General features: G+C 36.0%; 1 protein-coding gene across 1 annotated transcript in view; it reads left to right on the top strand.

Moving 5' to 3' along the window:
* LOC119572450 (drebrin-like protein A) overlaps positions 1-13,754 on the top strand; it is a 29,989-nt gene extending 16,235 nt beyond the window's left edge. Inside the window, exons 6-14 of the mRNA XM_037919564.1 lie at positions 2,943-3,107; positions 3,469-3,669; positions 3,843-3,997; positions 4,943-5,049; positions 5,264-5,379; positions 6,091-6,528; positions 7,183-7,413; positions 9,782-9,848; positions 10,442-13,754. Coding sequence (XP_037775492.1) covers positions 2,943-3,107; positions 3,469-3,669; positions 3,843-3,997; positions 4,943-5,049; positions 5,264-5,379; positions 6,091-6,528; positions 7,183-7,413; positions 9,782-9,848; positions 10,442-10,593 — 1,632 coding nt within the window. The 3' untranslated portion in view covers positions 10,594-13,754. The remainder of the gene's footprint in view (positions 1-2,942; positions 3,108-3,468; positions 3,670-3,842; positions 3,998-4,942; positions 5,050-5,263; positions 5,380-6,090; positions 6,529-7,182; positions 7,414-9,781; positions 9,849-10,441) is intronic.
* The last annotated feature ends 359 nt before the right edge of the window (positions 13,755-14,113 follow it).

Raw genomic sequence — 14,113 nt, 5'->3', positions numbered from 1 at the left:
TCTCTGTGCAGTGTCATGGTAAGTTAGGCTTCTCGGCATGTCTAGACTTTGTTGGAATGTGCTGTAGTGTAAATTTTCCTTCTCGCCTTGTACTGAATGATTGTTGCATAAGGAAATTTGTTTTACTCAACATTATTTTTATTATTTTTAATTGAGCTTTATTATGCATATGTTATTAACTGTCAATTTTGATTGCTGTGTCAGTGTAGATAGAAGTTGCCAAAAGAGCATTTCTGCTCAATTTTGGCCCTGAAATTGCATTTTTTTTCTTTTTGAATAACTTACTTTTCCTCCTTTTACTGAAAGACTTCCTTTTTCAACATAGAAAAGGCAGCTTGAAAGAGCCAGTTTATTTTCCTAAGTAGATTATTTGATTTTATTTTAGCTTTTCTTCCTCCAAATTCTTTATAAGTCTTTTTTCCTCCCAGTAATAAAAAAGAGAGTTACGTACAATTTGTCATCCTAACAGCGATCATTAATAGTCAATTGATCCTCATAATTATAGAGACCTGCGTCAAATCTAGCCACATCTGTGGTGTGGTTTGTTTTCCTTGAAACTGTAAGTGTGAGTAGTTTCTTGTGTGGGTGTCTGTGAGTGGGTGTAACATACCAAGTCTCCTGCTGCATAATGGCCATGTTATTTTTATACATATCAAATACCTGATATTTTACTCTTAGTCATGAGTTAACAGAATGACATGCATTCAAATTGATGCTGCAGGTGACTAGCAAAATAGCAAGGGATATGTTTCTGAGTTGCATTTGTGTAAAATGGAATTGACTAACTGTAGCTATGGGACCCTAACCAACCTCTCCTGTCCTTTCAGCATTTTTAGTAAAACTGAGGTTTACTGCATACGCTGGGAACCTTTTTGATAATTGGTTTTTGCAGCATCGTCAAGTATTTCCCCTCTGTCTCTCTGTCTCTCTGCCTCTCTGTCTCTCTCTCACTGTCTTTCTCTCTCTGTCTTTCTCTCTCTGTCTTTCTCTCTCTGTCTTTCTCTCTCTGTCTTTCTCTCTCTGTCTTTCTCTCTCTGTCTTTCTCTCTCTGTCTTTCTCTCTCTCTTCACTCTCTCTCTTCACTCTCTCTCTTTCACTCTCCCTCTTTCTCTCTCTGTCTTCTTTTCTCTCTGTCTTCTTTCTCTCCTCTTCTCCTTTTCCTCTGTTCTTTTCTCTCTCTTCTTCTTTCTCTTCTCCTCTTCTTGCCTTTTCCTTTCCTTTTCCTTTTCCTTTTCCTTTTCCTTTTCCTTTTCCTTTCCTTTCTCCTTTTTCCCCTTTCTCCTTTCTTCTTTTCCCTTCCCCTTCCCCTTCCCTTCCCTTCCCCTGCCCCTTCCTTTCCCCTTCCCTCCTTCCATTCCCCTTCCCTTCCCTCCTCTTCACCTTCCTCTTTCCCTTCCCCTTCCTCTTCCCCTTCCCTTCCCTCCTCTTCCTGCTGCACCTCCTTTTCCCCAACTGCATTCTCACCCTTCTTCCTTCGACTCCTCCAACTTGTTGCTTCCTCCTTTTCATCTTCAACATGTCTCTCAAGCCACTGTTTTCCCTTTAAATTCACTCCAACTTTGTCTTTATTTATCTTTTATACCTTCTTCTCTTCTCTCCCTTGATGCCTCATTGTGAATACACCCCCGTTATAGGGCCTTGCTGTAGCCTGTGGTGATGGCCCCAAAACTTTTCCCTCTATAAAGCCTAAACCTAAACCGAAGCTTAATATGGTGAGTTGTTGGTGACGAGAGCCTTGTTTTGTTTTTCCTACTTCGGCTTTCTTTATTTATTCCGAGATTTTTTTTTTTTTTTTTTTTTTCTCTCCTTCTCCTTGACCTTTCAGTTGAAAAAACTTTCCTGTGTATAGGTTGTTCCTCTTGACTTTTCCATGACACCCTCACCCCTCAACCCTCAACCCTCACCCTCACCCCTCGCCCTCGCCCTCACCCTCACCCTCACCCTCACCCTCACCCTCACCCTCACCCTCACCCTCACCCTCACCCTCACCCTCACCCTCACCTTCACCTGTATACACACACACACACACACACATACACATACACATACACATACACATACACATACACATACACATACACATACACATACACATACACATACATATACATATACATATACATATACATATACATATACATATACATATACATATACATATACATATACATATACATATACATATACATACACATACACACACATATATTCACTCTTACACTCACACTCACACTCATACTCACTCTCACACTTACACTTACACACACTCACTCTCACTCTCACTCTCACTCTCACTCAGTCGCTGATTGACTGGCTGGCTGGCTGGCTTAGTTACTCACTCCTCGCTCGCTCACTCACTCACTCACTCACTCACTCACTCACTCACTCACTCACTCACTCACTCACCCACTCACTCATGATCTCACTCACTCACCCACTCACTCATGGTCTCACCCACTCAGTCGCTTAATCACTCACTCACTCTGTATATATACATTTTTAAAATCCGTTTTCATTACATGATTTAAAAATGCTATCTGTACATGTGAATATATATATTTATTTCAGTTCTATTTACATTTTTTTTCTTTTTCCATTATTTATTTCCCCATCCCCCACCCTCCTTGATTCTTGTTTTTTGAGTTTGGAAAGCCCTTGAGATCACTTAATACATAAATTGCTAATTTACCATTGCCTTTGTTAACAGTGCTTTCTTTATTGCTTTGCTACTTACAACCTGTGTTTTAGAGGTGAAATATTTTTTTTTTCCCTTCCAGTTAGAATTACACACATTTTTGTGTTTATCACTTCCTTTTTTGATTAATTTGTCAGTTAGGATAACAATTAACCTCAAGGAAGATGTTCTGTGTGTAACCCAATTGTTCCCTTTATTTGATTAATTGTTCAAGAGCTTAGGATTGATAGACAATAATGAATTTCAGGGAACCAATTACAAGCGCACAAATCCGCTTGCGGAAATAGACTCCAAATCGCGCAACAAATTCTGGGAAGAGCAGGAGGCGGAAGAGAGGAGGAGGAAAACTGAAGAACAGCAGAAAAAGGAGGAGGAGCTGAAGAAACTTGAGAGTGAGAGAAGACAGAGAGAGGTCTGTGTTCATGTGTGTTTTGTGCTCAGATAGCTACTCTTGATAAAACGAGAAAAGTAATTTTTGAAGAGTTGTTTACTTGTGATTGATGTTTGTAATTGTTGAGTATATTTAAGTTAGGTGCCAGATAGCTTCTGTTATATAGGAATAAGAAAAGGAATTAAAGTACACAAATTTTTACCGTATAACTTTATAGAATAGTTTTTCCTCAACATCCAGTTTGTGTGACATTCTGCTTCACAGGATGTAAAATAAAAATCTAGATATTAAAGATATTAAAATTAAAGATCAAGTGTTGCATGATTTTCTGCGTATCATTTTTTCTTTTCCATTTTGGTAAGTATGATATTTCTTCTCACAGATTATTGATACTAAGCAAAGAGAGCAGTTAACCAAGGAGAGAAATGCACGCATAATGTCAGAGCGCAAAGCAGAAGAAGCTGCTGCCCTACGATGTGCTCAGAAGGATGACCCAAAGTGGCAGCAAGAGCTAGAGAACCAACAGCGTGAAGAAAATGAGCGAGCAAAACGAGCAGAAATGATGCGATTGGAACGGAAAAAGGTGGGGTGTTCTCTTGGAGTCATGGCCCGTCAGTCTTTTTTAAAGTTTTGAGATAATGTTTTCCCAGATTAGTTTCATCAGTCATTTCGTATGATTTGATGAATTAGACACAAATTGTATATAAAGGGATACATGCAAAGAAAGTCCCATAATCCTTATTTTAAACCCAAAAGGAGGCAGAATCTCTCATTGGGCACAGGACGCACTCAACACGCGCAATCTTTGAGTCCTGCAGCAGTGCTAGCAACTCCCAGCCATCAGCCCAAGACAGGAACCGTCCTCCCCCTCGCAAGTTAAAGGAATTCAAGCCAGTGAACACCCCTGCAAGGTGGGTCATCAGTTGGATAGATATTTGGAAAGTTATTCCAACTTTGATGTAGAAGAATTGCATCTATATTGCGAATAAAGAAAAAGTAAAAAAGTATGTTTTTAAGAAAGTGTCTGTATTTGTGTGCATATGTATGAATGCATATGTGTTTGATGGAAAAGAAAGAAAGAAAAAAAGAAAAAAAGAAAGGAAGAAGCAAGGAAAGAAAAAAAATGTACACTCTTGTAAGCAAATGATCAAGTATCAAGTAAATGTCAAGTGTCTCCAGAGGTGTGTGAAAAACCATGAACATGATTGTACATGTAGCTTATCTATGGCCATCTACCCATAGGGGAAATTTTCATTGTGCCAGTATTACAGAAATAGTTATGTATCTAAAGATTTTCACTCTTTAGAGAAAATCAATACACAAAAAATTTAATTATATTTTACTCTGTTTTAATCTTTTCATAATGGGTAACATCTTGCTAAGAAGCACTAAGCCCATATGCCATATGGTGATTATCAGTGTCATATCAGTAGTTCCTTCTGTGTTTTGTACATACAAAATAGTCATATGTTGATATGGTCTGCTATGTACAAGTGACCAAAGTGGGCTTTAAAAGCCTTTATGACTTTCTTTCCTTGAAAAATCTATTTGACCCCTGAGTTTGTAGACAGCAAGTCAGCAAAGAAATCATAAAGTTCCTATATTTAAATTTTTTGTCTGACTATGTATCGCACAAGTTTAGTGTGGGTGAAACCAATTTGAAAACTTAATTTTGCCATTTGTTATTTTTGTTATTGAGAAATGCAATATTTTTTTGAAACGGGAACAAAAATCCTGACTGTTATGTCTCCCATCACTGTATAAAGTTTTCTCTAATTATAAGAAACATGTACTGTGGATGGTCAGTGTTTTATTTCAGCATAGACAGTATAATAAACTATTTTTTGCTCTCTCAGAGAAGAGAGTGAGGGAGGAACCTCGACGCCAGGCAGAGGAGTGGCTGCACGCTGGCCCCCTGCAGCTGAATCACCACAACAACAAGTAACGCCCAAGCAACAGAGAGGTGGGCATCAGTAATAACTATTTTTGGAGACTTCTCCCTTCAGTTCTTATTATAACTGATCTGTTTATTGCTCTGCCTCATATTGGTTTTAAATATTTTAATTTTATATATGCTTTATATATTTTTTAGTTCAGTGATTTATTTTTGCAGAGATAGAAAACAATTGTAAGTTTAACATGTTGATCTTAAGATAAAAGTTATACATGGTTTACAGTTAATACAATGGGATCAGTCAACGTAAACACTCCAGTCCAGTCCATTGTTCCTGCAGCATCCTCTCCCCCTGCTCCACCAAGTAAACAACCTCCAGAGTCGTCCAAACCTCAAACGGTAAAGTTTTAAAAATTCTTAGGCTTCCTGTGATTTGCCAAAACAGTGGCATTTGATTACCTTATAATGACTGTTTAATAATTCCTGTGTTGGCAATTATTTTATAGTATGATTTTTATGTATGTTTTACTGATGCCTCTAAATAACTTAAGGCAATCATATTATTGTTGTAACCTGCTTGGATTTTTAGGTAGTTAGAAGATTTTTTTGTAACTAATCTGCATTTTTAAAACAATAAACTGTGGGCGATATACATCCATACCAGTATTTGATGTTTGTGGAAGAAATATTGTAAAGTCAGCATCATGCTTATTCCCTAATTCTCTTTCAATGTTGATTACAAGGAGATAAGGAGACAGATTGACCTTGATATCTATTCATTTAGATTATTCAGATGTTGATTCCTTGGTTACTAAAATGATTGAGATATGTTATAATTAATTATAAGTAAAATGGAGTTTAATGTCTTAAAGATGCAGATTTTTTTTGTTGTTGTTATACCTGTGTTCTTATTTTTAAAATATGTAATCCCATAATATTTTGCATGTATTTCATCTTTTGATTTTATTGCTAGTTGACTTACCTCATAGCACCTTGGGCTTTTCCCTTATTTTGAGTAACACTTTGTTTTTGTAGAAGTGTAAGAGGTTGCTCTCTATTTCCAAGTACCTTTTTTTCATTTTTAACTCCTGCATGCTCTGACCATACCAGGAGGTAGGAGGCAGCACAGGGTATGTGAGGAACTTGCTACGAGAAGGCCTTCCTGCTCGACCTGACTCAGATGATGAGGACCAGAATGCGGAGAAAGACGAGTGGGAGGAAGATGCACCCGAGAGCCAACCACAACCACCACCACAGCTCCCACAACAGTCCCCACTTCGTAACACCACCACCACCACCATTACTGCCAGCCCTGTCACCTTCCCTCCCAGTCACCACCACCACAACAACCAAAATCCACCCGCGAATCAGTCTCCTCCTCCCCCCCTTCCCTCCTCCTCCCCTCCAGCCCCAACCTCCCACCCTCCCCCAGTTCCCTCTTACAAACAACCCTCTACCCAGTCCACAGTCATCCCAGTCTCACAGCAACACCACAGCGTGCCTCAGCCTCAACCTGAGAATGAATTCCAGGTTCCCCCACATCACACTGTATGTTTTTATTTTTATTTGTAATGTTGTTGTTGTTATTATTATTATTATCATTATCATTATTATTATTATTATTATTATTATTATTATTATTATTATTATTATTATTATTATTATTATTATTATTATTATTATTATTATTATTATTATTGTTATTGTTATTGTTATTGTTATTGTTATTGTTATTGTTATTGTTATTATTGTTATTATTATTATTTTGTTTTTCCACTACTGTAATTGCCTCCTTGCATATGTCTGTTAGGATACTGTTGCTGAAAGAAGTGTTTTTGTATGTTAAGAATTAGAGCCAAGACAATCGTACTGGTAACTGATATCTTTTTATCGTAATTATATTTGAGACTCATTATTTTTAAAGATCTTTAGTATATATGCGCACAACACACACACACACACACACACACACACACACACACACACACACACACACACACACACACACACACACACACACACACACACACACACACACACACACACACACACACACACACACACACACACACACACACACACACACACACACACACACATATATATATCTATATATACACACACATATATATATACACATATATATATATACACATATCTATATATACACATATCTATATATACACATTTTTTTCCTGACAGAATGGTAATGCAAAAGCAGATATATGTGATACCACGATAGAAATGGCAAAAGGAAGTTATCATAAGAATATTCCTGAGGAAGATGATCGCAACTTCAAGGTGCAGTCTGCAACTACAAATGGTGCAGCTAACAGTAATGTGACTTATGATACAACCGTCCAAAGCAATTCGTCTGCTGTTGCCTCGCCCAGCGCAGAAATTCCTGGTATTGGCATGATCTATGAAGTGGATGTAAGTTTAAACTCTATATTAATTACTAACTTAGATTCATAAAGTATTTTTTTTTTTTTTTATACCATAGTTAGAGTATTTTGTATTTGATCTCTCTGGATGTCAGAGACTAGAATGAAAAGGAGATCAGGAACATTCTTGTTGTAGCCAGGAGTGTGTGTTTACATGCACTGTTCACTGTGGTTTTGTTTTATTAACTTTGATTATAGATGGCTTTACCAGTGTTGTCACCAAGGAGTCCATTATCAAGCCTGCCTGACCTTAGCAGTTCACTGCATTCCTTGGATTTTCCATAAGGAAACATCATTTTATATGTTTTATTGTTAACCCATTCATTTTGGGATAGTACCCTATAATGCAATGGCTAGACCAATTCTCATGCTGGTGACATCCTATCACATCATGCATGGTTGAGCCTGTTCTAAGTTGTGCACACTAAACAGTTATGCACTTGTATGGCCCTGGCTGCTGTCAGTGAGGAGAAACATCCCATTGAAAGTAGGCTTAAAGCCTGTTTTTTAGCCTCCCTACCTTAATGAGACAACAGTGTAGAGAAAGAGGTAAATTTGTTTCTCATGCTTCAAAATTCTCTGTCAAGCAGCTGATTCCATGTGCACCCTGATATATGATAAGCTCCTGCCATGAGTGGGTTAATTATAATAATGATAATTGTAATAACTTTAATAATGAAGTAATGTAGTAAAAAATGAGATCAGGTAGATCTGGTAACTTTATTTTTTTGTGTTCACAAAATTACTGAAGCAAAGCCAGAACAGTTCACATCCTTGAAGCCAGTAGGTTAGCAGATAGTGTCAAAACTATCAATCATATTTCTAGTAGAGCTATAAAGCAGTAATAGGGCTAATACATTAGAAAACACTGATTATCAACTTGATTCTATAGTCATGTACATTAACCTACTGGAGATGGGAATAGATTTACTAACACAACTCTTGGATGGGCACTATTGCTAGCCGTATGGCACGATATATAGGTTTTATTTCATTCTTGCTCTCATTCACTTATAATAGAAGAGCCATTTCTATGTTAGTATTTTTTTTGTGTTGGGATGCTTACATTAGCCATTTAACAGACAACCAATTTTGCAATAGACTGAAATTCAATTATAGAGTCCATGTCATCTCATGTTCTTCACATATTGTGATGGAAGTATCATAAATCAGAGATTTTAAACAAATTATATAATGATTTCTTACTTTTGTAAGCCAATATGATAAAAATAAATTAAGTAATGGGGAGCAAGAAGTAACCTGTGCCGCAAGTGCCACAGCTCAAAACAGTTGTGCTGGCATAGGGACACTTTGCAGATGCTGCACTTGGTCTGGGTTATCTTCCTTTTTCCATTCAGCTGGCACATCTTGCAATGCTGGTTCTCAGATGGCAGAGCTGGCATCAGGTTTTGTTTTGTAACTTTTAGAAGTTGTATCTATAAAAATTGTGGTTGAATACCCTTGTTTTTCTGTTGGTGATGGGTAGAAGAGGTGCTATCTACAATATGCTTGTTATTTCAAAGTACACCTAATTAATAGATAATGGAGCAATTATGATAAGGAAAATGATAATTACCATTGCTAGTCACCAAACGGAAATGGTACTCTCAGACTGATAAAGTAGAATTGTGCTATTGTCTTGCCAGCTGTCATTAGACATGTCATAATGCCAGTTGTCAGGAAAACTAGACTGTTAATACAGTGTTGATGACACCCATTTGAAATGGATTATTTTTCTGTAGCCAAATATGAAAAGTCTTTAATCCAACTTGGATGTAAGAGTAATTTTCATAATACATTTAGTAATGATAGTTTATGTTAATCCAATTGTCATGGATGGCAAGAGTACATTCCATGCCTACTGTAATATAAGTTCATTTATGGTTTTTACACATGGATGGCTCTACAAGTGCTTAGTCACCAAGGAGTCAGTTTTTTGTCCTACCTATCTCACCTGTTTACCCTTTTCCTTGATTTTTGGAAGGTGCCTTTTGTATTATTCCATTGTCTTTAATATTACCAAGATTTTAATAACAATTTAATAATCATAATATCAATAAGAATAATAACCGTATTGATATCAATAGTGTTAGAAAGAAAAACACATTTTCCCACTAATTCAAGGAATGGGGAAATCAGGACCAGTCACTAGGGCCTACTGTGTGTAACAAATTTCACAGAAAATTACAGGAGACATATAAATCCATGGTGATTGGATTAAAATTAGATGGTTTGTATCACTGTTATTTATTTTAAGTATTTGTTTTATGTACTACAATATTACATGCATGTTAGTCAAAACAACAATTCAGTTAACTATTGCTCTTAGTGTAAACCTCATATTTCCTTCCTCCTAGGGTGTAGAATACCAGATTCTGCCAGAACATGGGCTCTGTGCGAGGGCCCTCTACGACTATCAGGCTGGTAAGACTATAGTTCTATTCGTAGATCTTGTGCAGTTTTCATGCCTTGTTTATGGCTAGTGCTGGAATAATTTATGTACATAGTATATGATAAGATTTAATCATTGTAGAGATTGAGTGGTATTTCAGTAGTCCTTATTGAATGGTTAATAGTTGATAGATATGGGAAGTAAGTCCTATAAGATACCTAGCCTTAGACTTAGGGAACAACCCTGTAGTTTCTTTTCTGATGTGGGCTAAACATTTTAAAAAATTTGTTGCTAACTTAATTAATGACTTATACAATGAAGTCCCATGATACTGATGTAATTTTTATAGTATGTAATATTTTTGTCACTTATTCCAGAGCAGGATTTTCATGAAACTTAATTAAGTTTTCAAAGTTGCAGCTCTATGTACTGTTTTGATATTTTCAAGAATTCTTCTGTCTTTTAAGATTACTGTTTATTCACATACATTATCTTTTTTGTGTGCAAGAAAATTTTTAGTGTCATAGCTTGAGTTGTACTCCATTTCCATGAGAATCAAAGTTTTCCCTGCCAGCACTTTTTAGCATTATCTTCAGTTCTTGCTGTCATGTGTTTCCCTTTCCAGCTGATGACAGTGAGATAACCTTTGACCCATCTGAGATTATCACAAACATCGACCAGATTGACGAGGGATGGTGGCAAGGCATTGGGCCCGATGGGATGTTCGGTCTTTTCCCAGCCAATTATGTAGAGCTAATCAACCAGCCGCCAGTTTGAGCTTCAGCCTAAGGTCCTAATTCTGTATTCTAGAGGAAAGGTTTTAGAGAGTGTGGCTCGTGGATTGTCGCATTCATGGACGCACTCCAGTATGTGTTTGTCGGTTTGGAAGGAACTTATTGTATTGATAGTGGTACTTACTGTCAAAAGTTGTAAATTTTATCCGGTTAGATAGTCTTTTGGATCAGTATTTATGCAAGTATTTTCAGAATGAAATTACAGAAGTATACAATGAGATTGTATTTGATAGATTTGTAATCTCGGGTTAGGATTCATTCTACACACCTACATGCAAATGCTTCCAGACATACACCCACACCACACCTACCCTGTACTCACACGCACACACACGCACACTCACACGCACACTCACACTCACACTCACACTCACACTCACACTCACACTCACACTCACACTCACACTCACACTCACACTCACACGCACACTCACACTCACACTCACACTCACACTCACACTCACATCACACACACACACACACACACACACACACACACACACACACACACACACACACACACACCTACACACCTACACCTACACCTACACCTACCACACCTACACCTACACCTACACCTACACCTACACCTACACCTACACCTACACCTACACCTACACCTACACCTACACTCAATTCTACACCTACCCTTACACCTACACCCACATCTGTACTTTTACCCATTCCTGTTCTCATTGGGCATTGCTACTCCCACTCATACCCCCCACCCATAATTGGATTGACATCTGGTTGATTTAATATGCAAAAAGATATAAACACATATTTATATAGAGTAGACGTATACAAACACATGTCCTCATGCTATATACACACACAAATATGCACCCAAACACACTCTTACAACTCTGCATTGTACATTATTTTTTCACCGGAGGCAAGATGCAGTGGTTAGAAGTTTCCGAAAGTCTTTCCCTTCTTGGATATTTACGGATTCCTTAAAATTGTTAAGAGATTGAAAACAGGAAAGGTAGTCTTTGAGAGTATAAGCACTATATAAGTATGGCGTAGGTACGTTATACTATTTTTATACCTGAAAGGAGACTTTATATTTTGGAGTTGAGAAGGAAGAAGGTCTCTGGCTCTTGTCAATGTACTTAATATAATATCTGTTTGAAGGATTTTCTTTGCTTCCATTTTTTAAAATTTTGAGTTATTTTTTTGTCTGTTGCACCTCCCTCTCCCTCTCAGAAATTAAGTCATACCCCTTTCATGTTTTATTACTATTATTACTATAATAATAATAATAATAATAATAATAATAATAATAATAATAATAATAATTATTATTATTATTATTATTATTATTATTATTATTATTATTATTATTCATTACTCATTACTTATTCATCAATATCTATTATTCATTATTATTATTATTATTTTCTTTTGGTGTGAGTACAATTCTTCTGTGTTCTGTGACTTGCTAGCATTAACTTATTTGTAATTACAGGATGTTATTGCCATATATATGTGTATACACGTTTTGAACATAAAACGCACTGTATGAAATGCATAATTTGGCATAAAAAGGAGACTGTAGGAAAGCTAAAGCCTTGCTTTTGTTAATTGTTATTTGATAGTAAGTACTGCTGACATATGTCTTCCCATCTGGTTATCAATAATACATGTAGGTAAAAGGAAATTATGATATAAAGATCTTTAGTTTGGAATACATTATGTTCCCATTTCAAAAGCAATTAACTAGGGCCCAGTTAACTAGAAATTTGCCTTTTTAATAAAACCATCTTGGGGTTGTGGATGATGGTGCCTCATTGCAGTGTGTTGGAAAAATGTCTTCAGATTTTTTATTCTTTACCCTTGAGTTTGAGTTTATATTTATGGGTGGCTAAATTAAGCAGATTAAAGAGTATTAGGAAAAAGGAAAACAAAAAACTATATTGAAAGGTAAACACGCCAATAAAAACATCAGTAGAGGAAATTCTCTACTGATTTGCCTGCAATATATTGAAGAGTTCCTTTGTGAAAATTAATTCCACTAGTTAACAATTATAATAATAGGTCAGTAATAATGTGTAAAAGAGTCCATGGAAATTTATGGTTGTTGACGTGTGACATTGTTCTCGGCTGAAGCTGTTCAAAGCTTATTGCAGGGAATGTGTTGAATATTGCTAAGTTGTGTTGTAATTCTGTATATTTTAACAGATTGTTGATGTTATGTGCTACAATCTTAAGTTTTGAACTGTACCTTCTATGTCATATTTTAATTTTGCTGTCAAGTAATGTCTGGGTTTGAAATTCAGAATTGCTGTCAAGGCAGTTGCAGTGTTAATATGGGTTGCTTGAGTGTTATCGTCAGTAGCTAACAAATTTCATGTTACACGTTTGATTTAATTTCTCTCTTTTGCCTTCAAAAAAGGAAAATTTGAATTAATCTTGTAAAACAGTTAGCCCAGTGAAAGAAACCCTTATTAACAATGCAGTGTTTCAAATACTGGATTTCCACACATTTCCAAAGTGTTATGGCGTTTCGCACTTCAAGCCTTGGTAGGTAACACGGTGAATGCTAGGTTGTACGTACTGTGACATTTCCAGGTGATTCAGGTGCTTTTATTTCACAGTTTTGTTTTTAAAATCTTTTAGGCCATGGTATCATAGTCACCAGGGTAATTACATTTTTTTTTTTTTTTTTTTTTTTTTTTTTGGTTTGTTTCTGCATTTTTAAAGGAAGAAATGTGCATTTTGTATAAGGATTTCATATTAAGATAAATAAAAAAATAAATCATATGTGTTAAAAAGCGATTAGGTATATAGTATTATTTAAATGCAGTATTGCAAAAAAAATGGGTATCTGAATTATCAATTAGTTTCACTGTTAAACCACATGGCACACTAATAAACATAATATTTCTTGCAGTAACTAATAAACTTTAGCGAATCCAGTGTTAGAAGAGGGAATGCTTCTCCGAGTGTCATGCAGCTTCATAAAAAAAAGAAAATAATATATTGCCTTGCATGCCCAATAAGGGAAGCCAAACAGCACTGGAACTTATAAGTAATGAAGCCTAGTTAGGAGATCCTGCAATTTGAACATTGATATTAGTGTTTTGTATGTTAAACCTATAATTGTTATTTTCCAAAAATAAAAATTTGTGATGATTAAAATGTTTTTCTTTCTAGCCTCGCTGGAAATTTTGCAAATTAGCTCTTGTGAATATGTCTGTTATATTTGCTTGATTAAGAATTTAAAGAACAATAAAAAAAAAGTTTGTACATTTTATTGCATATTTGTTGAAATTAGTGATTGTACTTTAAACAGTTTATGTCTGTATAACAAATTTGCAATAGTTCACTTGAAGTTTTCTGGTACTAACAAGTTGTTATATACTTGCCATTCTCATGTGACTGCGCAAAAAATAACTAACAATTATTATTTGCATCAAAAGTCAAGTAGACCAAATAATTTACAACAAATTCTCCATATTTAAACAGAAAACCCTGTATGACAATAACATTCCACTACC

The sequence above is a fragment of the Penaeus monodon genome, chromosome 4, assembly GCF_015228065.2.
Source record: "Penaeus monodon isolate SGIC_2016 chromosome 4, NSTDA_Pmon_1, whole genome shotgun sequence".
Taxonomy (NCBI): domain Eukaryota; kingdom Metazoa; phylum Arthropoda; class Malacostraca; order Decapoda; family Penaeidae; genus Penaeus; species Penaeus monodon.
The sequence above is the reverse complement of the archived record's forward strand: the minus strand, read 5'-3'. Positions and strand labels throughout refer to the sequence as shown.